At 45.8% G+C, this 22,480-nt stretch overlaps 1 protein-coding gene across 5 annotated transcripts in view; it reads right to left on the bottom strand.

Moving 5' to 3' along the window:
- The window catches only part of SMARCA2 (SWI/SNF related, matrix associated, actin dependent regulator of chromatin, subfamily a, member 2), a 167,033-nt gene that overhangs the window by 101,128 nt on the left and 43,425 nt on the right, over positions 1–22,480 (bottom strand). For all 5 annotated transcript variants that reach the window (XM_036260425.1, XM_036260429.1, XM_036260427.1 and 2 more), the window contains exons 9-15: positions 21,668–21,838; positions 12,270–12,323; positions 9,025–9,155; positions 8,746–8,803; positions 6,382–6,482; positions 4,959–5,106; positions 1,059–1,222 (exon numbers count right to left, since the gene is read on the bottom strand). In XM_036260425.1, coding sequence (XP_036116318.1) covers positions 1,059–1,222; positions 4,959–5,106; positions 6,382–6,482; positions 8,746–8,803; positions 9,025–9,155; positions 12,270–12,323; positions 21,668–21,838 — 827 coding nt within the window. The remainder of the gene's footprint in view (positions 1–1,058; positions 1,223–4,958; positions 5,107–6,381; positions 6,483–8,745; positions 8,804–9,024; positions 9,156–12,269; positions 12,324–21,667; positions 21,839–22,480) is intronic.

The following is a 22,480-nucleotide window of genomic DNA, read 5'->3' as shown; positions in this document are numbered from 1 at the left end:
GGTGAACGTCAAAGATCTGTCCTTACAAAGAGGCAAAATCACCAAGAATGAATCACACATACTGAGGGCAGGCTAATGTAAAATTCCCGGTTAGAATTTTGATTGAGATTCTGCTTTATTTTATTATTATTATTTTTTAATCCTCACCTGAGGACATTTTTGCATTTATCTTCAGATAGAGCAGGAGGGAGGACGAGTGAGGAACACATTGACTGGTTGCCTCCCACCCGACCCCAACCGGGGCCAGGGACCAACTGCAACCGAGGTGCGTACCCTTAGCGGAAACTGAACCTGGGACTCTCTGGTCCTCGGGTCGACGCTCTAACCGCTGAGCCAAACTGGCCAGGGCTGAGATTCTGCTTTAAAAGATATAATAAAGAAAGATTTCAGAGTACACAGTCTTTTGAATATATGTAACCTTTTGGAAATGGAACAAGAAAAAAAAAATCAAAGAAATTTTTAAATAAAAAAAAATGTGAGTTCTGGCTGGTTTGGCTCAGCGGTTAGAGCATCAGCCCTCGGATCAAAGAGTTTCGGGTTGGATTCCAGTCAAGGGCACGTATCTTGGTTGCAGTTCAGTCCTGGGCTCTGGTCGGGGTCATGCGGGAGGCAACCAGTTGATGTGTCTCTTTCACATTGATGTTTCTCTCCCTCTCTCCCTCACGCTCCATCTGAAGATAAACGGAAAAATATCCTCAGGTAAGGATTTTTTTAAAAAAGCAAAACCTTTCCCTGTGTGAGCCGCTGAAGGAGCAATGAGGAAAATCTGGAATAGATTTTTCTGGACAGCAAGTCCAGGAAGGCCCAGTAGACAGGGCACAGGCTGGGTCAACCACATTGCAAACAGCTGATAAAATCGCCTTGTCCTGTGCCTAAACAGCCCGATAGGCTGGGGGTGAGGGTGGGGGTGGGAAATAACGCCCTCAATCCAGATTACATGCTCTTGGGAACCCCATCACATGCTTAATTCTGCCTTAAATGCACAACAAAGACCAGCCCCTCACAGGGCACCCTGCAATGCACGGACAGGTAACTGCAGAATGAATGACTTGACTTACGAAAGGGGAACAATGATGAGATAGGGGCCGTTGAGTCTTTTGTGCTCCATCAGATACGTGATGAGTGCGATGGTCTGTATGGTCTTTCCCAGCCCCATTTCATCTGCTAAGATTCCGTTCAAATTGTTATTATACAGGGAAACCATCCATTCCAGGCCCTGGAGCTGAAATGAAGAGTAATTGCTTCAATTATCTGAGATCTGCACAGGTAATTAATACTAATACCACTCAAGTGAGGCTGTGACTCCTTCACCTCTCAGTGCTGCAAGTCGGATTTTCCGCAGAGCAAAGCGAGGGACGCGCCAACACCCAGAGCATTTGAGACACGAGCCTGTGACCATCCCCGCTGCCTGGCAGGTGTCGGAGCGTTCATCAGATTTAGAAACGACAGGCTGGAGCTGGTGGGATTTTAAGCAGCTTTGCTGCTCATCCCTGCTTAGCATTTCACAGTGTAGGACATTCTAGAATTATTATAAATGAAGAAAACCCAAAGCAAAATCCATTCCAACCACTCCAAGAACAAAAAGCCAAGGTGAGGATTAAAGACAAATAAACCAGAAGGTGGTTTGGCTCGCAGATCACTGATCATTAGAAATAGCCTTCTCGGCAAAGCGGCGCCTCCCTCCAGGGTGGAATCCTCTCAGCGGGGAAACGGGGTGACCAGGGAGCCAGGGGCTGGATGCTGGGCCCGCAGGAAGGCATTTCCCGGTGGGGACAAACCTCGCAGGCCACAGGTGGGAACTCTGCAATGGGGGCGCTCCCCAAAGGCAGCTGGCTGCCCAGGAACAGGTCCACCTGTTTGTTAAGGACAGAAGAGCTGCACCAAGATGCAGCTTTGCAGTCCCCGTGTCTGTCACGCACAAGAAAGCTTGGGAGAAAATACACCCGCACATGCTGGGTTTAAAAGGTAGGATCAATGACAGACAGACGATAGATAGATAGATAGATAGATAGATAGATAGATAGATGGAAAGATATAGATGTCAGTATCTATATATTGATATCCATATTAGATAAAGTCAATTTAGCTTGCTAATGAAGTTATGCTTCTGGAGATGTTAATTTTCATTGTTTCATGTAAGAAAAAAGCAAGTCATTTATTTTAAGATTTAGTAAATGATTATTCTGTGCAAGGGACCATGCCAGGAGCCAAGGCAGATGCTCTCCGAGCTGTGTAAGAGGCACACTTCCCTCCAGATGCTTGCAGTCCAAGGGGAGACAATAAGCCTTTCACGTGTGCACATGCACCAAGAAACAGTTGAAGTGCCAGTGCCAGAGATAGAAAACGGTATTGGCCAGTGTTTCTTAGGGAGAGCACTGCAGCGGTTTAAGGAAATACTTCCATAGGCCATCTGGAGGACCTCGTGCTGTGCAGTACCCCACACCATCCTGAAGGGTTTCGCGGAACAATGGCAACACCAAGAGCGTCGGAGAAACCCGGGCAGAAGACAGAGAGGGGAAGTGAGGGAATGAGCGGGGCCACAGCGGGGGTCAGGAGGAGCGGCGTGCCTGCAGCGTGATGCCAAGACCTCCAGACTCAGGGAAGTCAGCTACGCGCCAGGAACATTTGGACACTGTGAGGTGGTGAATTCTTTTTTTAAATGAAAATTGGCAAAGGGGCTGAATTTTGCATCTGTGTTAATCCCAGATAAAACAGAAGCAGAAACTGGCAGCAGAAGGCACTAGAAATTCACTAGAATTGTGGGAAGTGAACTGTACTTTCCTAGACCGTGAAGTTGGAGGGGATGGGTCCCGAGCCAAGTGTACGGGGCTTTCCCGGGAGCAGAAGAAAGGCCTGAGCAAGGGGAGGGTTAAATAACTATCGAGGATACAAGACCCTGTAGAGAAACAAGAAGACAGAAAGCTGACTTACGGACAGAGTGGTCCAGGGAGGCTTGGAGCTACAATTTGAATTGGTTTGTGAGAAATGGAAAGGATCTCATCGGGCAGAAGGAACTTCATGAGACAAAGCCCCAGAGGGGGCCAGAGCAAGGCACATTCTGGGATGCACAGCAGGCCGGTGGAGGGAGAAAGGCATACAACTCACCCGTGGAAGCAGCGGAGCTAGGTTTGAATAGAGTGATGAAGGGTGCTGGAAAAGGCGTCGGATGGCCGCGGAAATCAAGGTGCTGGGAAGTTATTTATGGATAATCCAAAGAATGCCTCTCCCAGACAGACATGTCAAAGTGTATTAGAATGCACTAGGAATTTACATCTACGTTGGACAGACCAAGTAAGATGATAACCACTTGGAACCTCATGAAAGTAGGTAGCACGGTCTTTGGAGAAAACGTGACCTCACCACGGCCAGACGAGCGGTTGTCAAAGTGTGCCCAGACAACCTTCTCAGGAGATCCACAAGGTCCGGCGATTTTCTAATAACTTCAGGGCATTATGTGCCTTTTCTACTGTGCTGACATTTGCCCTGGTGATGCAAAAGCAACAGTGGGTAAAACCTGGCGGCCCTTCAGCGGGAGCGAAGGCTGCACTGAGGTGCAGGCCACGGCAGCACACACAGCACCAGGCTGAAGAGGGAAGAGGACCCAGTCCAAAAAGTTTGGGAACTGCTGACCTCACGCATGTAGCTCCTGAAGTATATTCTAAAAGGTGCTAGTTTTATAAGATCTTAATAGGTGATATATGAAAATAAGGCTGGGTAGTCAAAGAAATATGGGAACTAGAAAGTTAAAGTTATTTAACTGCAGGAGACTGATGTGCAATCACGGATTACACATTTATATCCGCAGAGTCGTGGGTATGCTCACCTATACTGTGAATTACCAAGAGGGGTCACTGTCGGGGTGCTCAGAGGGCTGGGTGGCTCAGGACAGTCCTGGGTTAGGCCTATTATCAATAATAAAGGCCCCAATTCACCCTCATTATTATCCAAGTTTGAAACAGTAAGTTATACACTAATCCTAGTTACAGCTGATTGTATCCCCCATATTTACTTGACCACGGGACCTATTTTTCTTTTTCTTTTTGAGGTAACATCTCATGGGACAAATGTCCCAAGAGCACACTTTGGGAAACGCTGCAAAGTGAGAGGAGCTAGGAGACCGCAGTGGCCTCGCTGCACACAGGTCACGGGAAATGTCTGTTATGTTTACAGCCTCGTTTTCATCAAGGTAGATGCCCACCACTTGATGGAGACTTAAAAAAATAAAAGGGTAAATGTAGTAGGTAGAGACTCCAGGGTGGCTGAATCCACAGCACTCAACTACAGCCGCCACTGACATTGCTGAAGAACACTTCATTTGCTCCCCACCTAGATATGTGTTTCCCTACACTCATCAAATGTGTGTGCTGGGTGTGCCATTCTGAAGCAATCCACCATGAGACGGTTCCAGATGTTAAGCCTGCGTTTCTTAAAACACAATTCATCCCAGCCTTGGCCGGTTTGGCTCAGCGGTTAGAGGGTCGGCCCGCGGACCAGTGAGTCGCAGGTTCGATTCCGGTCAGAGGCACATGCCTCGGTTGCAGTTCATCCCTGGCCCTGGTCCAGGTCATGTGTGAGGTAGCCAGTCACTGTGTCTCTCTCACATGGATGCTTCTCTCTCTCCCTCCCTCCTACTTTATCTGAGGATAAACAGAAAAATATCCTCGGGTGGGATTAAAAATACTACTACTACTACTACTAATAAACAAAGAAACACAATTCATCGCAAAACCACAGAAGAAAAAGCAGAGATGCCCTAGCAGAGACGGTGAAATAGAAGTGCCGTAAAAGCAGAATTACAGGCGTAGTGGAGGGAATGTTGACATTATAAGCAGCGTGACCTAAATTGCCTCACCATCATCAAACCTCTTACGCAATGGACACATGCATGAGACGTATGCCCAACAAAACATAGGTAGAAGCGTGTGACTTGGCAAGGAAACGCAAACCACAGCAATCACCTGATAGTGCTTCAGGGTCCCGTTAATGAGGAGGGCAGACTGCTTCTCCACCCTCTCGGAGATGGCGTGAGCCACTGTGTAGTAGGACTGGGAGCCCCGGGCGCTGCACTGCATGCTGTATTCGTCATCTACGTCTTGCTTAGCTGTCCTGAGACAAAGAGAGTGGAGAATCACACACGGGCATCTCGGTGCATGTGTTTTTATTTCCTTCCGTTCAAAAAGATGAATGGAAAGCCTAAAATAGCTGCAGTAAGGGTGGTTTATTTGTCACCTACTATGTAATTGCCTGGCAATTAAAACACATTAGCTGTAATCCTCACAAACCTAAGCAGAGCAGACATTACTATTCTCGTCCCCATTTTATGCCCGTGGAGAACGTCAGGCTCAGAGAGGTTAGTGAATTTTCCTGTCACGTAAGATTAGTGGAGTCAGAATCTGAACGCAGGCCTGCGTGACCTCGAATGACTGACAGGAACAGGAACAGGAACCAGACCTGCAGATCAACGCCTCACCGGTGAAGCTGTCCTGGGCTCCTGGGATGCAAGGACAAACCCTCATCCCAGAACACTGTCTACAGCTTGGGGGACAGGTGAGAGGGCCGAGGTCGACATAAGAGACGGAAGGAAAGGGGAAAGGCAGTCTTCCGTTTTCTTTGCCAGGTTAAGGAGTATTTCATTCTATAGGCTTTGAGGAGTCACTGAAGGGTTCTTACAACCTTCAGGGAAGGAGGGGGACGGACTGATAAAAAAAGAGGTTCCTAAAGTGGGGCACACAGCCCTGCAATTAAAGGGGGAAAGATTAGAATGTCCGTTTCTGTCTTTTTCTCTTTGCAATCCCATCACTTTATAACGTTTTATTTTGCATACTGTTTCACAACAATTTCCTTTTGCTGCTAGAGCCATGCACACGAAGAGCTGTGCAGACCACTGACACAGGACAAATGGGCTGCGGCTGGAGCTGGGCACGGGGTGGGGGGAGGAGGAGAGGGCTCCAAGGGGGCTGAGGTGCTTCTGGGAGGGATTTGGGAGCTGACTGGCTTGGCGATGAGGACAGAGCAGGTGACCGTGTTCCCCACCTGGGTTTCTGGTGGGGGAGGCAGGAAAGCGGCCGCTAGAAGGGCAGGTCTGACCAGTTCAGTCGGGCAGAGTGCAGGTGACAGGTGAGGAGCCTAGGAGTGAGCAGAGCTGGAGGCAGGGGTGAGGAGGGAGGAGAGGACAGAGGGAGGGAGAGGAGGAGAGAAGCAGCCCAGAGCCTGGGGGCCTGGTGGCCGGGAGCTCAGTGGTGACTCCTGACGGGGCCATTCAAGTAGAGTGCAGGTGTGAAGTCGGGCTACTCCCTAAAATGTTCTGAAAGAAAATTCCTAAAGCCCAATTTACGTCTTGAAATGCATCCGCAAAGAAGAAAACTCTGGAGAGATACACACTCAATGATCTGCTTGGCATCCTTCTCGGAAACTTCTTCACTGTTGGGATCCAGAAGTATTTTCTCTTCGGTTTCCTGCCGGCTGGACTCCTCTTCCTCATCCTGGGGGAGAAACAAAGATCCCACTTTAACGAGGGAATCTCTGTGACGGGCATTTTCCAACTGGAGATTAAATAGCGTTCAACCTCACAAATGAAGTAAATACAATTAAGGGAGGAAGTAGAGGTAAGACCTACCTATCCTGGGCAACACACACAGTGCCACTGCTGTTTAAGTCATTAATGAGAGAATGAAAGGGACCTTCTGAACCTTTGCCCCTAGAAGCTTTGCTCCTAAGAATGAAAATGTAAATGTCGTGCCAGAAAGATGGACATGCATCACTGCTGGCTATCAGAGTCCTGCAGACCCCGTCTCTCTTACTTAGCAACGTTCTCTCTCCTTCTCTCCGAAGCCAGGCTCTGGAGGTGCTTGGATTGTTCTGCTCATAAACATGCTCACTGATGTGGCCAGTGGGCTTCGATGGCCCCAGGCTTTTGCAGCTGGAGGCTGGAGCTTGTACGCACATGCCTTTCTGGGGCACTTCACACCACACACTGCTGAGAACTGTCAATAACTTAGCAAAGGATTCATCACCTCCCACCTCTCCACTGTGCACTATGTTCTGCTGGGCTGTTTTAAAGCTTCACTAAATATTCATTATGCCGCCCAGCCGGTGTGGCTCAGTGGTTGAGCACTGACCCAGGCACCGAGAGGTCGCTGGTTCGATTCATGATCAGGGCACATGCCCAGGTTATGGGCCAAATCCCCAGTGGGGGGCGTGCAGGGGCGGCCAATTGATGTTTTCTCTCATCAATGTTTCTCTCTCTCTCTCTCTAAAATCTATAAAGAAAAAAGAAAAAAAAAGTTCATTGTGCCCACCACTAACCACTGGTGTTGAAGGCTAAATCATTCCAGATAATCCAACAGAGTTTCCTTTAAGGGTAGATTTAAAGAAAGCAATGCTCGCCCACATGGTATTAACGCCAAAAAGCAAGCCTACGATGACAGGTCACTGAGACGGGGGTGAACTGAGGAAGCAGCACAGTCCCTTCACTTTCCAGGTGAGAAGTGAAGCGCTGAGGGGGGACGGGACTTGCCGTGAGCGGGTGGCTGACCCCAGACGTCAAGTTCATTCTGTTCCTGGCCATCAGAGCTGCCTGTGGTGGTCAGTCTCAGGTTGGCATGCGTGGGTTAAACAGCCTACTTTATCTCGTCTCTGTCCCTGCCTGGCTCTCTTAATGAGAAGACTCTTCCAACGGATCATTTGTGGGTCCATTCATCGGGGTAAATGAGAAACATTTTTAAAGTTGATTTTGTAAGCTTCAAACATTTCAGAGAAAGAGTAGCCTACAACCCCCCCCCCCAAAAAAAAACCCCAAATAGCATGGCTCTAAAAATACTTGCTTTTTAATAGCATGCTTTTTAAAAAATGACTTTTATTTTTCCTCTTTGCAAAAGTGTCCATGGTAGATTACTTTAGAAAACACAGGTCCACACAATAGAAGGAAACAACACTTGTCCTAAGATCCCAGTGGGCTGCTGTCCGCGAGGCAGGCCTGCCTGCCGGCCGCCTGCGCGGCACCTGGACCAGGGCTCCTCAGGCAGGCAGAGCTCAGTCCGGGGCTGCACGCCAGCACGGGGATGAAGCGACAGAAACCGCTTTTTAAATCCTTCTGTTTGGAATTATTAAGCATTTCATAGTCGATCTAAAAATTCCTTTATTATTTCGTAATTTCTCTCATAAGCATACAAGATTATTATTTTAGGTACTGGATATATTAGCTATATTAATGTTAAGTATTCCTTCCAAGAGACTGAAAAACATGCTTCTCTTTTTGGTAACAAGTATATACAAGGAATTCAACCAAGAATCACATTTCAAGGGAAACCAAGAGGATCAATAAATTCATTAAACCACACCCAAGCTGCCCTTTTCGTTCCCAGACTTTCCATTTCAAATAGACTCCCAGGGACGAAGGACTTCAGAAAATTTTAGGCAGCAAACCCTCAGTGAACCTCTGGGAGGCATGGGGGTGACTCTCCCAGAGCAATCCATCTTCAGTTCTCCCCCAAAGGCCTTTCCACCTCTTCTGAGTTAATGCCAGCTTCTCTTTCTGGTCCCAAATAAATCTAGAATTCGTTGAGTGTCTCCACTGGCCGGGAGCCCCGGGGGTCGCTGCACGGCTAGGCGCGCCCCCTCGAAGCTCTGGCAACCCCGCAGCACGGGCATCACCCAAAGGCCAACACTGAAAGCAGAAGCACAGAACACAGGTGCCTCCCTCACGCACTTTCCAACCAGTGACCTCAAACAGAGACACATACGTACCTCCTCCTCATAATCAGAATCGCTCTCTTCGCTGTCGGATCTGGGCGCAACTTCGTAACTACATGAAAAGGAGTGGGGAAGGAGAGGGGCTTAGTTCTTTCAAGTATAAGACAGTATATACACGATGACTTAACTAGCATGTTCAGTGCGCAAGTGACAAACCCAGGTACCAACTTGAACCATTCCAGCAAAGGGGTGTTCTTTTAGGTCCAAGGTTTTACAAGGACCACAAAAACCGAAACTGCCCAACAACACCAATAATTCTGCTTTAACGCTTACCCAGGATTCATTTCCAACCAGGCGTCCAGCTGACTTGCTTTGGGTGCTTCTGGTCCGAACAGGACCTTGCCGGTTTCTGTGTGAGTTACTTTGACAGGAAGGTCACTCATCTGACTGCTCTCATCTATGGGCTAGAAAGAACATAAAACCCCAAAAACACCGCATCACCACTTGGCGTTACGTTCTCCCAGTTCTGCGTGGGACATGTTTCAGCCTTTGGGTTGCCGGCAATGGAAAGGTCGCCACCTTTTTCTGTGATTGGAAATGTCACCAGCACAAGACGTCAGGTCCCCCAAACGGATGCACTCCCCCAGACTCTGACTTAGGAGCCAGCCGTTCAAGGGAGCAGGGCCCGGCACACGGGTGGGAGGGCAGACCCCAGCGGCAGCAGAGCCAGAGCCGTGGTCCTAGCCATGCCCAGCTCCTGCCCAGTGCCAGCCACGCCCTCACGGGTCGTTGTATGTACAGTATCAGTGTGGCCTCAAGTCTGGTTCTCCAGGCTCCCTGGAGGTCTGATGAATTACCCCATATCCTATTAGTATACTCCCGTTACTCAAATCAGACAGAACTGATCTTTGTCATTTGCAACTAAGAACCTCAACCCCAATAATACCCCCACCCCCTAATGACTACTGCAAACGTATGGTTTCGGAGAGAATGCGTAAGGAAAAAAAGGATGTAACTGTGTCATCTCATTACTGGCCAGTTTGGCTCAGCAGAACCAGGGTCCCTGATCCAAAACCGAACTGCCGAGAAACCAGACCCACCATTGGTACCTGTGAGTGTGATCAGGCCAAAAGCTCTGCTCATTTGAAATGGGGAGAACAGACCAAGACTGGGCTGAAGTTCATTAGCCTCTCAATGAAAAGTTGTCTTGTTCAGAAAATAAAAGAATAAGTGACATTGCAGAGGCTGTGTCTAACCGGCTTCAGAGAATAAACTGATGTAAAGGGCTGACCACGGAGCAGCCCTGTGTGAATGAACGGCTCTGGTCACAGGCACTGCACTCCGGGAGCAGGCCCAGCCGCGTGCCTGCTGGGGACCAGGGACTGGTGAGCCTTGGAGCTACCGATCTCCGTACAAGTAACACAGCCCAATGTTCAGACGATTCATTAATTCCAATTTCTTTTTTTTTTCTAAATGATTCTTTTTGGAGTTAAATAACAATGTTAGGCCCTGGCCGGTTTGGCTCAGAGGTGAGAGCATCAGCCCGCGGTTCAGAGAGACCCGGGTTCGGTTCCCGCTAAGGGCATGTAACTTGGTTGCAGTTTGTCCCCGGCCCTGGTTGGGGTCCTGCGGGTACTCGATGTGTCCCTTTCATGTCGATGTTTCTCTCTCTCTTCCTCTCACTCTAACTGAACAAAAATGGAAAAAAGTCCTCGGGTGAGGATAAAAAAAGTTAGGAAAAGTAGTATACTGTAGGTTTTTGTCTATATCTAATAGAAAATGTCCGCCGCCCCTCCCCCCCAACCAAATTGGTTCTTTCCCCTTTCTCCCTCAACCAAGTGCTTCAGAATAAGAAACAGTATATTAGCAGCCCATCCGGTGTGGCTCAGTGGTTGAGCATCGACCCATGCACCAAGAGGTCACGGGTTCGATTCCTGGTCAGGGCACATGCCCAGGTTGTGGGCTCGATTCCCAGTTGGGGACGTGCAGGAGGCGGACGATGGACGATTTTCTTCCATAAATATTTCTATCTCTCTCTCCCTCTCCTTCCTCTCTCTCTAAAAATCAATAAAATATATATATATATATATATATATATATTAGCAATTATCCACAAAAATGACCTTTGAAGAAAACAAAAGGCTTACTCTGCACTATCGTGTTTTCCTTCTGGGGGCGCTAAAGCAATGGCTGTGAACACCATACTTGGCACGCCACGCTGCCGCGTCCTCCTCCTGAGCATGACAGGTCGCCCACGTGCTCATGCGCGAGGGAGGGAAACCTGCCGCTCGCTCTCATCTCCCATGGAGGAACCACACTCCATGATCTTGAACTATCATCGCACAGCTTATTTCCTTGCTTGAGACGCTGCAAAGAAAACTGGGATTCGCTGTAGCTGGAAGGAAGACTTTGGCAGGAGCACTGAGCACAGCAGAGGGTAATAGAAAAATTATTTCAAAACAAACTGAGCAAGATGTCCACTTCGCCAGCTCCAGGAAACAACACACATGTGCTAAGATTTAAAGAAGAAGAAGAAGAAAAGGTGTGTGTCCCAGGCCCTGAAGCAGTAGTAATTTCCCCAAGAGATAACGAGAGATCCAGTGCTCACACTAACACGTTAAAGCTCTGCCCGGTGCTTGTTCATTACAGACTGATGTGAAGGTGCTTAGGTCCGGCTGGGCTTTTACAAATCAGAGTGTTTCTAAGTGCTCTAATCTATAGTATTCTCCCCCCATAACCGCCCACTGCGAGTTTCGTACACCTGAGACATTTATCCCAATCCTTTCTTTCCTTGTGATGGATTATAGTGGTTAAGCCGCATTTACCGTTCAAGAGGTTTCTGCACAGACTAGGGGTTTCAACCTTTCTTTGGCATCCAGACTGTTTGCATTCACAATGCATCTCACACACGGTGATTCCAGAACAGGAAGAGGCGAGCCTCCACCCACCCCGCACCTCCAGGCAGGTCTATCTGGGTCTGTGCGAGGAGAAGGTGGCCTGAAGGAAGCACCCCCACCCTGCTCTGGGAGTAGGCCTCCTCCTGTCAATCACTGTCGGGGGGGGGAAATCCAATAAATGAATAATTGTATTCTCATGATTCGGGAGTGTTAGAAATACCAGAAAATAACATTTAGGAATATGCTGATGACTTGACAAATAGAATCTACATCGTAAGCCTACAGAAGATGTCAAAAAATAAGTTTACCAAACACATAAATTGTTTGGCTTATGGATTTTTCTAATTTCAAATTAGTAATAGACTAAGGAAACTGGGTCATCGTTTATGCTTCTGTACCATTTACTGGGCAAGTGTAATGAGAGAGCCACTGAGGATTTTTACACGTTCTACGTGCACAGAGAATTCTGGAATGGCACATAAGAAACTTCGTATCAGTTGACTGGTAGTCTGAGAAGGAAGTAGGTCGCTTTTCAGTGTATCCCTTTTATACTGTGCTTACATACTACTCTTTTCGGCTTAAAGATGAATAGCTGAGTAGAAGTAGAATTAGTATAATGGACAGTGGGATGGCAGGAAACCCCGAGCACAACACTGTAGAAATGGATACAAACCCCCTTACCTCTCCGTCTGGTCCCAGGGCGGACTCTCCTCCCTCCGCATTCTCCTCGGCCTTCTGCAAAATGACAGCGTGTCAGTGTTCCGCGTCAGCCGAGAAGACGGGTACGGGAAGGGCTTCAGGGTAACTCTGGGGTATGTGGCAGCACTTCATTACTATCACCCTCCCCACACAACGTGCCTTTCCTCCGTACGTGTTTTCACTATCTACGACAAAGTGTGTGTTTTATTAGCAACCGGCAGAGCCCCTGAAAGCCAGGTGTGGTTCGGGCCAGCACAGCAGAGATTTGTGGACTGTGCCTTCTGGGATCCAAGGAGCTCAGAACCCGGCAGCCCAGAGCGGCGTCTGCAGTGCTCCCGCGCTTGGCCGGTGAAGACACAGCCTGATGTAATCAGCGAAACGTCCCTCTTCCCTGAGCAAGTTTCCTGAACGTGTCCATCGAGAATAAACTCTGAACTGCTCTTGAGTCATAAAAATACAAAATGATATAAAATTCTGTGAGTTCTCTGAATGTTTTTCATTCTACCTAATGGGCTTTCATAATATATGGTATTTCCACAGTGGGCATACGGGGAAATTTGAGGCAGATACTGTGATCTCATAAAAAAATTCTGTCATCTTTTGTGTCTTAAATATTACAATATCTTAGTCCATTAACCCCTATGAGCCTCAGGGACAGCCTAAATGGAAAGCTAAGATTATATCACATTTTGTACACACCCAAGAGAGTCTCATCTGTAATATACACAAAACAGTCTAGCAGTTCTTACATTTGTACCAACTTCTTTGACAAGTGAAATCTTTAACATCACCCGTACAGAGTCCTTATTTTTAAGTTATTGCCGGAGAGCTACACCACTTCAGGGCAGTATAACGAGGAAAAAAACAAAACCTTCATTCATTTGCTTTATCAAGACATTTAAGAAAATAAGCATCCCTCCCCTGGTCCCTTTAGTTAATTAAAAATACATATAATGATACAGAATCAATATTAATTCCCCTTTTTTGACTTAAGGTATTGATTATATTATACATTTTTGCTTTCCATGAAAATAACTCAACTGTCTCTTGACGAAACAGCTTTTATAGAAAATGTTTAAAATTCAGCCTTTCGTCCACACTGAAGAAAGGCCGTTTCCATAAACACTGGAAAATTCGGAAGGTCTCCCAGTTTTCTTGCAAAAGCGGATGTAGGTGCGTGCACCACAGCACAAGGCACCAAGGACAGGGAACCGAGTGCTCCCGTTGGTTTGGATTCCCCAAGAACGGAAGTTTCTAGTCACGCCACCCCAAAGTGAAAATGTTTACAAGCCCAAGAGAAATGACGAGTATCGAAAGGCCCTTTGTCCAGGCTGGAAATGCAGAGAGAAGTGGCGGAAGAGCTCAGGAAGGTGCCGTCCCTGCTGCCAGCCCCTGGGCTTCCCTTTTGGGAGTTCTCAGGCACTATCCTCAGGCAACTGTTTTAATTAATGGGAGAAAGTCAATTAATCCCACTATTCTTTCCATACAAATCAGAAATGAGCTACCAATTTGGCCAACAAAGAAAATCAGAGGAGACAATGAATAAGCCAATTTCCAATAGCTAGCTAGTGGAACTGGATCACTATTTCAATGAATAGCACCTTAAAAAGCTTGAAGGACCATAAATAATAAAATCAAAGCTATTCTGAAGGAGACTTTTCTATGAATATGCTTTGGACTAGCAAGCATGTTATCTAAAAACGGCCTCATAATCAGGCCCTTCCGGTACTTAAAATCCTCTAAACTGACCGAGAAAATTCTTCCAGGTATCAAATTTGAGAAGTAATGTAATATTAGACATAAGAAACTTGGTTCTGGAATAGACAGCCTGCATGTGAACCCCAGCTGTGTGACTAGGCGCAAGAGACCTTCACTGTGTGACCTTGGGCAAATCTTCTGTGTCCTGGTTTCCTTTTTTTTGAAAATTAGGGGAGTAACAGTCCCTACTACACACAGCGCTGCTGCAGGACTGACTTGCTACTTCAATACCTACAACCCAATGTCACATGTAATACACACTGTGAGCGTCACTCTCCGCAATGTAAAAGAATCAACAACAGTCTGAGGGCTATTCTCATATGTCTATGTAAGACTGCTACAGCACTGTCTGAACACTGCTTCCTAAATTACAGGGTCAGGGATTTCTGTCTGTTTTGTTCACCTATGGATTCCCACACCGACCAGAGTACCTGGCATTTAAAAGGCACTAAATAAATCCCAGGTAAATAAAGAAATGGATAAGTGAGTGAATGAATGAATGCAAGCACCAAGAACACTGCGATGCCCAGTGAAATACCACTGTTAATGTAATGAGGTGCCAATATATCTGCAGGAACACAGGCACAATTCCTCATTGAACTGGTGCCCCGAGGCCCCTCCTGCATGCCCGGGACCAGTTCGGCTATGTTGTGATATGAGGTGGAAGCCAGGTGGCAGTCTGCTCTGTGGCAAGAGATGCCAAGTTCTCCCATCATGCTTTGGATTCTTTCCCTGTGAAGGTTCCTGGTTGGTGTGCTTTCGTAAGTCCATGTTCTCACATCAAACTGGTACTTTATTCCCCACGCCGCTCCAGAAAAACAAAGCCCTTCCCTTTTTTGGGTTCAAGATGAACTCCGAACAGACTGTAACTGGTGTTAGGGTTTGAGCCCGCTTTGGACAGTCTGCCCCTGTGTCTCCCGCTGCCTGAGGAATTTTCATGCACAATCTGGCCCATGTGACTGCAAACACATCCTATCCGTGCTACCTGAGTTTACTTCGACTGATTTGAAACCAAAACACTGAAGTTCATCCATTAATTAGGACTAAAGGAACTTTGCACTGCCTTCTTCCTACCTGCAAAAAATTGGGGACTAATCATGCTCAGGGAGGGGAAGAGGGCGTAATTAATCTAGTCGTAGGAGAAGATATGAAACAAATCACTCTTCACCAAAGACATTTTGGGCTCCTAATTCCAAAGGCCAGTGTCAATCCGTGCCCTCCACTTAGAGATGCTCAGGAACAAAGCTGTGTGCATTGCTACACATGTCCCTTGCAGAAGCTATATAAAACAATCGGTGATGGGGCCAAGGAGGGAAAGAAGTCCCCGAGCATGAAAATCCCGTTTAAGCTGAACTCAAGAAAACAGACTGCAATGGGGCACTTTATTTAGATTACCACAACACAGGCCACAAACAGCCTCATTGTGTAAAGAAGCAGTTTTATACCAAATATTTTACAATCTATATTACAAACTGAGTGCACTTGAACCCAGCAGGTGTTGTTGTAATACGCTGAAACAACATTCAAATGTGCTGGCATCTTAAAGACTCGTTTCTGTTTCAGCAGAAACCTAAGCTTTCAGAAATCACTGGGTTATTTTTACTGTCACTTCAGTGGACCTCTGAGCATTCAGATAAGTGATCAGGCAATAAAAAATACCCAAGAATATCAAATTAGCAGGCAACTTTGCATTACTTTGGTTGTACCTTGCAGAGAAAACCAATTCTAACATTTTGACTCAAATAACTGGTCAATCCAGTTAAGCAGGGCTTTGATCCAAACTTCTGCTTTCACCCATCCCGACACCGCATGAATCAAATAAATCCAACCATCGCGGCTTTGTGCTCACCTATCTGTACAATAGTCGCTGCCCTCAAATGCCCAGAATTACCTAGGAACCTCTCTGTTACTTACGAAAAAGTCCTTGTAGAGAAAAGCTGCAATCAATTGTATCATCTTTGGGGAACACGTAAGACATAAAAGAATTGAGGAGAACTGGAGAACCACCTGAATTTAAAACAAATGTCTCAACAACATTACTACTCTGCATTCGATGCTCTTTTTATCAAACATTACACCAAGAGGCTTTTCTGATGTTCGGTTATCTACAAAGGATGAAAAACACATTTCCTATCACTAGATTGATCCATACGTTATGCTGGGAAGGCTCCCCCTCCGAGAGGTCCCAGTCCTGAGATTTACTTATAATCGTGGCAGATGAGAGAGAGCGAGAATAAAAGCAGTTTCAGAAAGAAGAGGAAGAACCGCAGTGGAGAAGACCCAGCCCAGCACTCTGTCCCTCGTGGATTCTGAGTGTGATGCTGCTGGTGTCAAGGGTTCCCAAGAAATGTCACAAATAACTAACAACTAACGTAGTTCTTCTGGTATACACCCCACTGGAAGATTTGCAAGATGGAATTGAATATTTATTTTCAGCCTGAAGTCCACAGCTCGGGTAGCTGCACCCGTCAGATGGCTAGACCTTGAAGCAGTGGGCTCCTAACCTCAGCTAGGACAGAGGGATAAGCAGAATCCACTAAAATCAACAAATCCTCCTTTCTTACTGATTGCCTCAGTAGTCCAAGAACCTGTCCTTGTCCTAAAAGACAATATTCAATTGATCCTCCACGAGAAAATAAAAACAAAATGGTGGCTATTTGTTTACTCAGTATCACAGAGAATATGCAACAGGGGGGGAAAGAAGATTTTATTTCCAAAAACTCTAAAACCACATTTCAATAATCACAGTCCTACATTCAGGGTTTTAGGGTGTATTTTTCCTTAAGCTGTGGTTAGGAGCCCATGCCCCCCCTGACCCGAAACTACCTCCTAGAGGTCTAGCCATTTGATGGGTTCAGCTTCCCCAGCTGTGGACTTCAGGCTGAAGATTAATTTTTAATTCCATCTTTCAAACCTTTCAGTGGGGTGCATAGCAGCAGAACTATGCCCTTCTAAGTTATTTGTGACATTTCTTGGAAACCCATGATACCAGCAGGATCACACTCAGAATGGCTTGATAACATACCTAAGATTTACCGAGTACTGACTGTGCCAGGAAACATTCTAAATGTTTTAGATAAACTTTTCCATTCAACCCTAACAAATTGCCTTCTGACAGATCAAGAAACTGAAGTACTAGATGGTAGATCTTTTAAGGAGATACCCAGTAAGGGAATAAGAGTAAATTGCTCTATGTTTTCTTATGCAGTTATGAATTTAAAAGATTGTGTGCTAACATGATTTGGACAGTGGTGCAATTTTCTAATTTAGCATGTCCAATCCTATTTGTATATACCCTGGTGGCTTCATCTAGGCCCCTCCCCCCTTTTATTTCGTAGTCGCCCGGTAGAGGTTAGAGAACAACCAAGGCGAAGGTCATGCTAAGTGCACATAACAGCGCATTCATTCATCCTGCCCCACTGCAGAGCCTGGTCTCATATAATCAGATATTTCAATTCTTTAAACAGTATTCCTCCTCTAACTCTTAAGGAGATACATACAGTTTACTTCTTTTTCTTTCATTTCAAGGGCATTAATGGAGGACCAGGCGGAGAAGGAGAACTTTCAGAATGATTTATAAATATATACTTCTCTAATAGTGAGAAGAGGAAATTAAGCAAGGTCATGGCAGGTTAAAGGAACCCCACTCTATTATTCACTAACAACAAGTAAACGCAATAAACTCCCCAACGGGGAAAAACAAAGGCCTTTTCAGTTACACTGGAACTATTAAAAAAAATTATACATGAGTTTAATACAAAGTAAAAAGTAACCCTTTTGCAATTACATTACAAGGTTAAGCATACTCAACTTTAATTGCATAGCTCTTAAAGTTATATGTAACTTAGTTGTTGCTACCAGGTCAATGCTATTAGTAGACTGGGTAAGAAAGGTTTTCTCAAAAACAAAAATTCACTGATGCCTTTCCTAATTTGAAAAATTGCCTGGTCAGTGTGGCTCACTTGGTTGAACACTGTCCCATGCACCATGAGGTCACTGGTTCGATTCCCAGTCAGGGAAAAACCCTGGGTTGCAGGCCCGATCCCCTGTGGGGGATGTGCAGGAGGCAGCCGATCACTGTTTCTCTCTCATTGATGTTTCTCTCTTTCTCTCCCTTTCACTTCTTCTTTCTGAAATCAATAAAAACATTTTTTTTTTTTAAATGCAGTAAGGTACAGCATCATGTTCAGTCCTACGGGAAAGTGCAGAACAGGGTGGCACAGAAGTTTTAAGCTTCTGATGCGGTTTCCCTCCCCGACAGAGAAACTGCAACAAGCAAGTCTCAATCCTTCTCTCTAACGCAGGAAAGACCTGCAGATAATCCAAAGCGTCAAATGCTCAGGTTTTGAAAGCACCCATTTTCTTTGCACTATGGAAAGTGCACCTGGATTTGGGTAACTCACTCTACACTCAGTCTCAAAGCCCCGTGAAACAGAACGTTTTCAGGAAGGACTAGGAGGGGGCCCAGTTCCTTTTTTTACCTTCTTTATCCCATTTCTCCCAGCAAGATGGCCCAGGAAGGAAACAGCCTGGCCTCCTTAGTCCTGAAGACAGGGAGGGCCCAAGTGCTGGGTCTCCTGGGAGCGCGCCAGGGAAGAGGTCGGGGCTGATCATCAAGTAATAACTGCACCTTCCACCGTGTGAGAGCATCACTGGGAGGGCCCGGAGGGAGCACGAGGCAGGCTGGAGGCGCTCTGCTATTATTATTGTTAGCCAGGAAATCAGGAAATTAATGATTGCAGTATTCCTTCACATCATTCATCACAGTTTATAATGGTATATTTAGATGCATATGTGATTAATGTCTATCTGCCTCTCTCTTTCTCCCTCTCTGATTAAATTGAGACAGAGGGCAAGAGTGCTTTTTCCTCATCATTACCTTCTGTCTCCCAGCTTCCAGCACACTGCGCCTCCATCATAGTAAGTGTTCAGTTAATATTTGTTGAGCAAATGCATGACATAGAAATAATAAGTGCTGCTAGCAAACCTGAAGGCAAGAGTTTGGAGGCAGAGAGCCAACCTACAGATCATCAGAGTTGGCAGCACCATGAAAAATATGACGGGTTCCTGCTCTGTACAGATGAACACAAAAATAAAGCCATAATCATTATTACTCAATTATGTATCTTTCTATGATGATACAATGATCGAACACCATGGCGAAAATCTATTTTAAATTTAATTTATTTTTGTTACAGATGTTTCTCCTTTTCCCCCCATTGACATCTTTCTTCCGTTCCCACCCCAACCCCCCAGAATTGCTGTCTATGTCCATTGGTTATGCTTATATGTATAAGTTCTTTGGTTTATCCCTTCCCTTCCCCCGCCTCTGAAATTTGTCAGTCTGAATCCTACTTCTACGTCTCTGGGTCTATTTTGTTCATCACCTTATTTTGTTCATTATATTCCACAAATAAGTGAGATCATGTGATACGTGTCTTTCTCTGACTGGCTTATTTCACTTAACATAATACTCTCCAGGTCCCTCCATGTTGTCTCAAAGGGTAAGAGATCTTTTTTTCTTACAGTTGCATAGTATTTCATTGTGTATATGTACCACAGCTTTTTTTATCCACTCATCTATTGATGGACATTTGGGCTGTTTCCAGATCTTAGCTATTGTAAATAGTGCTGCTACGAGCATAGGGGTACATATATTCTTTCTGGTTGGAATTTTAGGCTTCTTAGGATATATTCCTAGAAGTGGGATCACTGAGTCAAATGGCAGTTCCATGTTTAATTTTTTGAGGAAACACCATATTGTTTTCCATGGTGGCTGCACCAGTCTGCATTCCCACCAGCAGTGCACTAGAGCCCCCTTTTCTCCACACCCTCGCCAACACTTGTTGTTTGATGATTTGTTGATGGCGGCCATTCTGACAGGTGTGAGGGGATACTTCATTGTTGTTTTAATTTGCATCTCCCTGATGATTAGTGAGGTTGAGCATTTCTTCATATCTCTGGGCCATCTGTATGTCCTGTTTGGAGAGGTGCCTATTTAGGTCCTCTGCATGGTAGAAATCTATTAATCATAAGCCAGAAGCTCCGATGAGGCCCGTTAGCTTTTAATCACAAAGAAATGTGAACACAAACTTTAGTACTAAAAGCGCCAACAGGACCTTTTCGTGACAACCTCTGCAAAATACCTGTCTAGAGTCAGAACAACTCCAACTGCCGTTTCGTGGGAGCCACTTATGAAAAGTTGCAGAACTGCGTCTGTCTGCCCAGTGCTTTTCACAAACTCTGAAAACGCCTTTTAAATCAGAACCTGGGAGCTGGGATTCTGCGAAGTCTAGATAGAATGCTAGCTTGACAAGAAAATGAGGTACTCCTCACCCCTGAAATGTCTAAATCCAAGCCCTGAGTCATCCCTCGCGCACCGTCAAGGGAAAGGCAGCTATCACTACGACGGAGATCAGAAGCAGGAGGCACCTTTTCAGTCACTTATTCCTCCTCCTCATTACGAAACAGGTATGAGAATTCAGGAGCCATGAAATTAATTATTTGGGGAAAAACATTTTGTTCAATTATTCAGTGCAGACAGAGAATAAACGATGAAATGCTACCCATCCTCAATCTTCACAGGTCTGAGGAAGACTTCCTGTTTGTACTCGGACCCATCTGAATTTACCACGAAAACAAAACATCAACCAAGAACTAAATTACCGGGCTACTTTCGCTTCAAAGAGCTGTATTCATTAGCATGTTGCCCTTGAATGGAGATACAATAGTGGCAGAGCAGAAATTCTAAGTGTTACCCTTCACTTCTCACGATAATTAGGCCACAATTTACCTAAGGGTATTGTTTTCCATAATCACCTGAGCCCTGACCCGCACACTTGCCTTAGCATGACACAGGCCACTGAGCTGAAGGAACAATTCTGGCACTGCTGTGTGTCCAAATAAACAGGCTGAGATTTGTTCCAAAAGTATCCCAAAGCCATCTCCCACATCCTTCGACGGTTTCTTCAATCTGTACACAGAACTTTCTTCTACATTTTCACTCTAGTTTCTTAACGGAGCATCCCCCTGCCACACTGCGTTACACTTAAGAAAACAGTTCTTGCCCTGGCTGGTTTGGCTCAGCAGTTAGAGCATCGGCCCGCAGACCAGAGAGGCCCAGGTTCGGTTCCTCCTAAGGGCGTGTACCTCGGTTGCAGTTTGTCCCCGGCCCTGGTTGGTGTCGTGTGGGTGGCAACCACTCGATGTGTCTCTCTCACTGTCAATGTCTCTCTGTCTCTCTTCCACCCTCTCTCCCTCCCACTCTATCTGAAGATAAAAATGCAGGAATGTCCTTGGGTGAGGATTAAAAAAAAAAAGAAAACAGTTCTTGTGCACGTTTTTGCTCTTCTTTTTGGCCGTGTGTAATTTAGTTTTTAAAGACTGTGTGACAAACCGGGGATATGAACTGCATTGTTTTCAGTTTAATACACCTTATCCATTAGGCCCTCCTCTCCAATGTCTAATATGCCTAATCAACTCTTTCATGCCATACCCATTTCCAAGAGCAATTTTTTGCAATCCAGTAATCTCAACCTTGCATTACTGTGGTAAGTGTATTTATTAAAGGGCAATAGATGCTTAAACTGGTCCCTGACTCATGTCGCCAGGAGGGCACTCACCTTCTTCCTCCTCCTCCTCTTCTTCTTCTCCTTGGCTGCTTGGGCTTGCTTGTGCTCCCACACCAGGTTGGTCAGGTTGGCCACATACTCGTCAGTCTGCTGTAACAGGTAAGCTAGACGCCTGTCTTTCTTTTGATCAATCAGTTTTCTGTAGCCTTCTTCATCTTCAGCCTGGTACGGAGAAAAGAGCATGATCAGAGCATAATAAAAGTTTGCAGGTGCCTTTTCCTGCCCTCCCACCCCCGACAGTCTTAGCTTCAGTGGTGACTGCAGCAAACCAAGTGTTCAAGGCGGCAGGAGTTCTCGAATATAGTGTGGGACGGAAACACAGAGCAGTGTGATGCCTATGTCCCAGGACACCAGGGCTCATGGCAAAGTCAGGACGCAAGGCCATATTCTTTATACGCTGTGATCAAGCACTCTAAGTTTACTGTTTTGCTGTTTCTTTAACAGCGCGCACACACACACACACACACACACAAAACATTCAAATTTGACAATTCACCATCTAAAGTTTATTCTTAACTTTGTATTTTGGAAGTTTTCAAATATAATCAAAAGTAGAGAGAATAAAGTAATCTCTCATATAACCGACACCAAGCAACAAAAATGAACTTGTGCTGACTCTTGTTTCATTATTCCCCCTCCCCCAAACCCCTCCCCTCAATCCCAAATTGAATGGTCTTGAAGCAAATTCCAGGCATAATCCTTTCAATCATAAATATTTCAGTAAGTACTTCTAAAGGCAAAAAATCAAATGGGCATTGATCAAATGACTTCTTATACTTGAAAGCACTACAAACATTATGGTTG

This window comes from Molossus molossus, unplaced genomic scaffold (genome assembly GCF_014108415.1).
Source record: "Molossus molossus isolate mMolMol1 unplaced genomic scaffold, mMolMol1.p scaffold_m16_p_14, whole genome shotgun sequence".
Lineage (NCBI taxonomy): Eukaryota > Metazoa > Chordata > Mammalia > Chiroptera > Molossidae > Molossus > Molossus molossus.
This window is presented reverse-complemented; position numbering and strand designations above follow the sequence as displayed.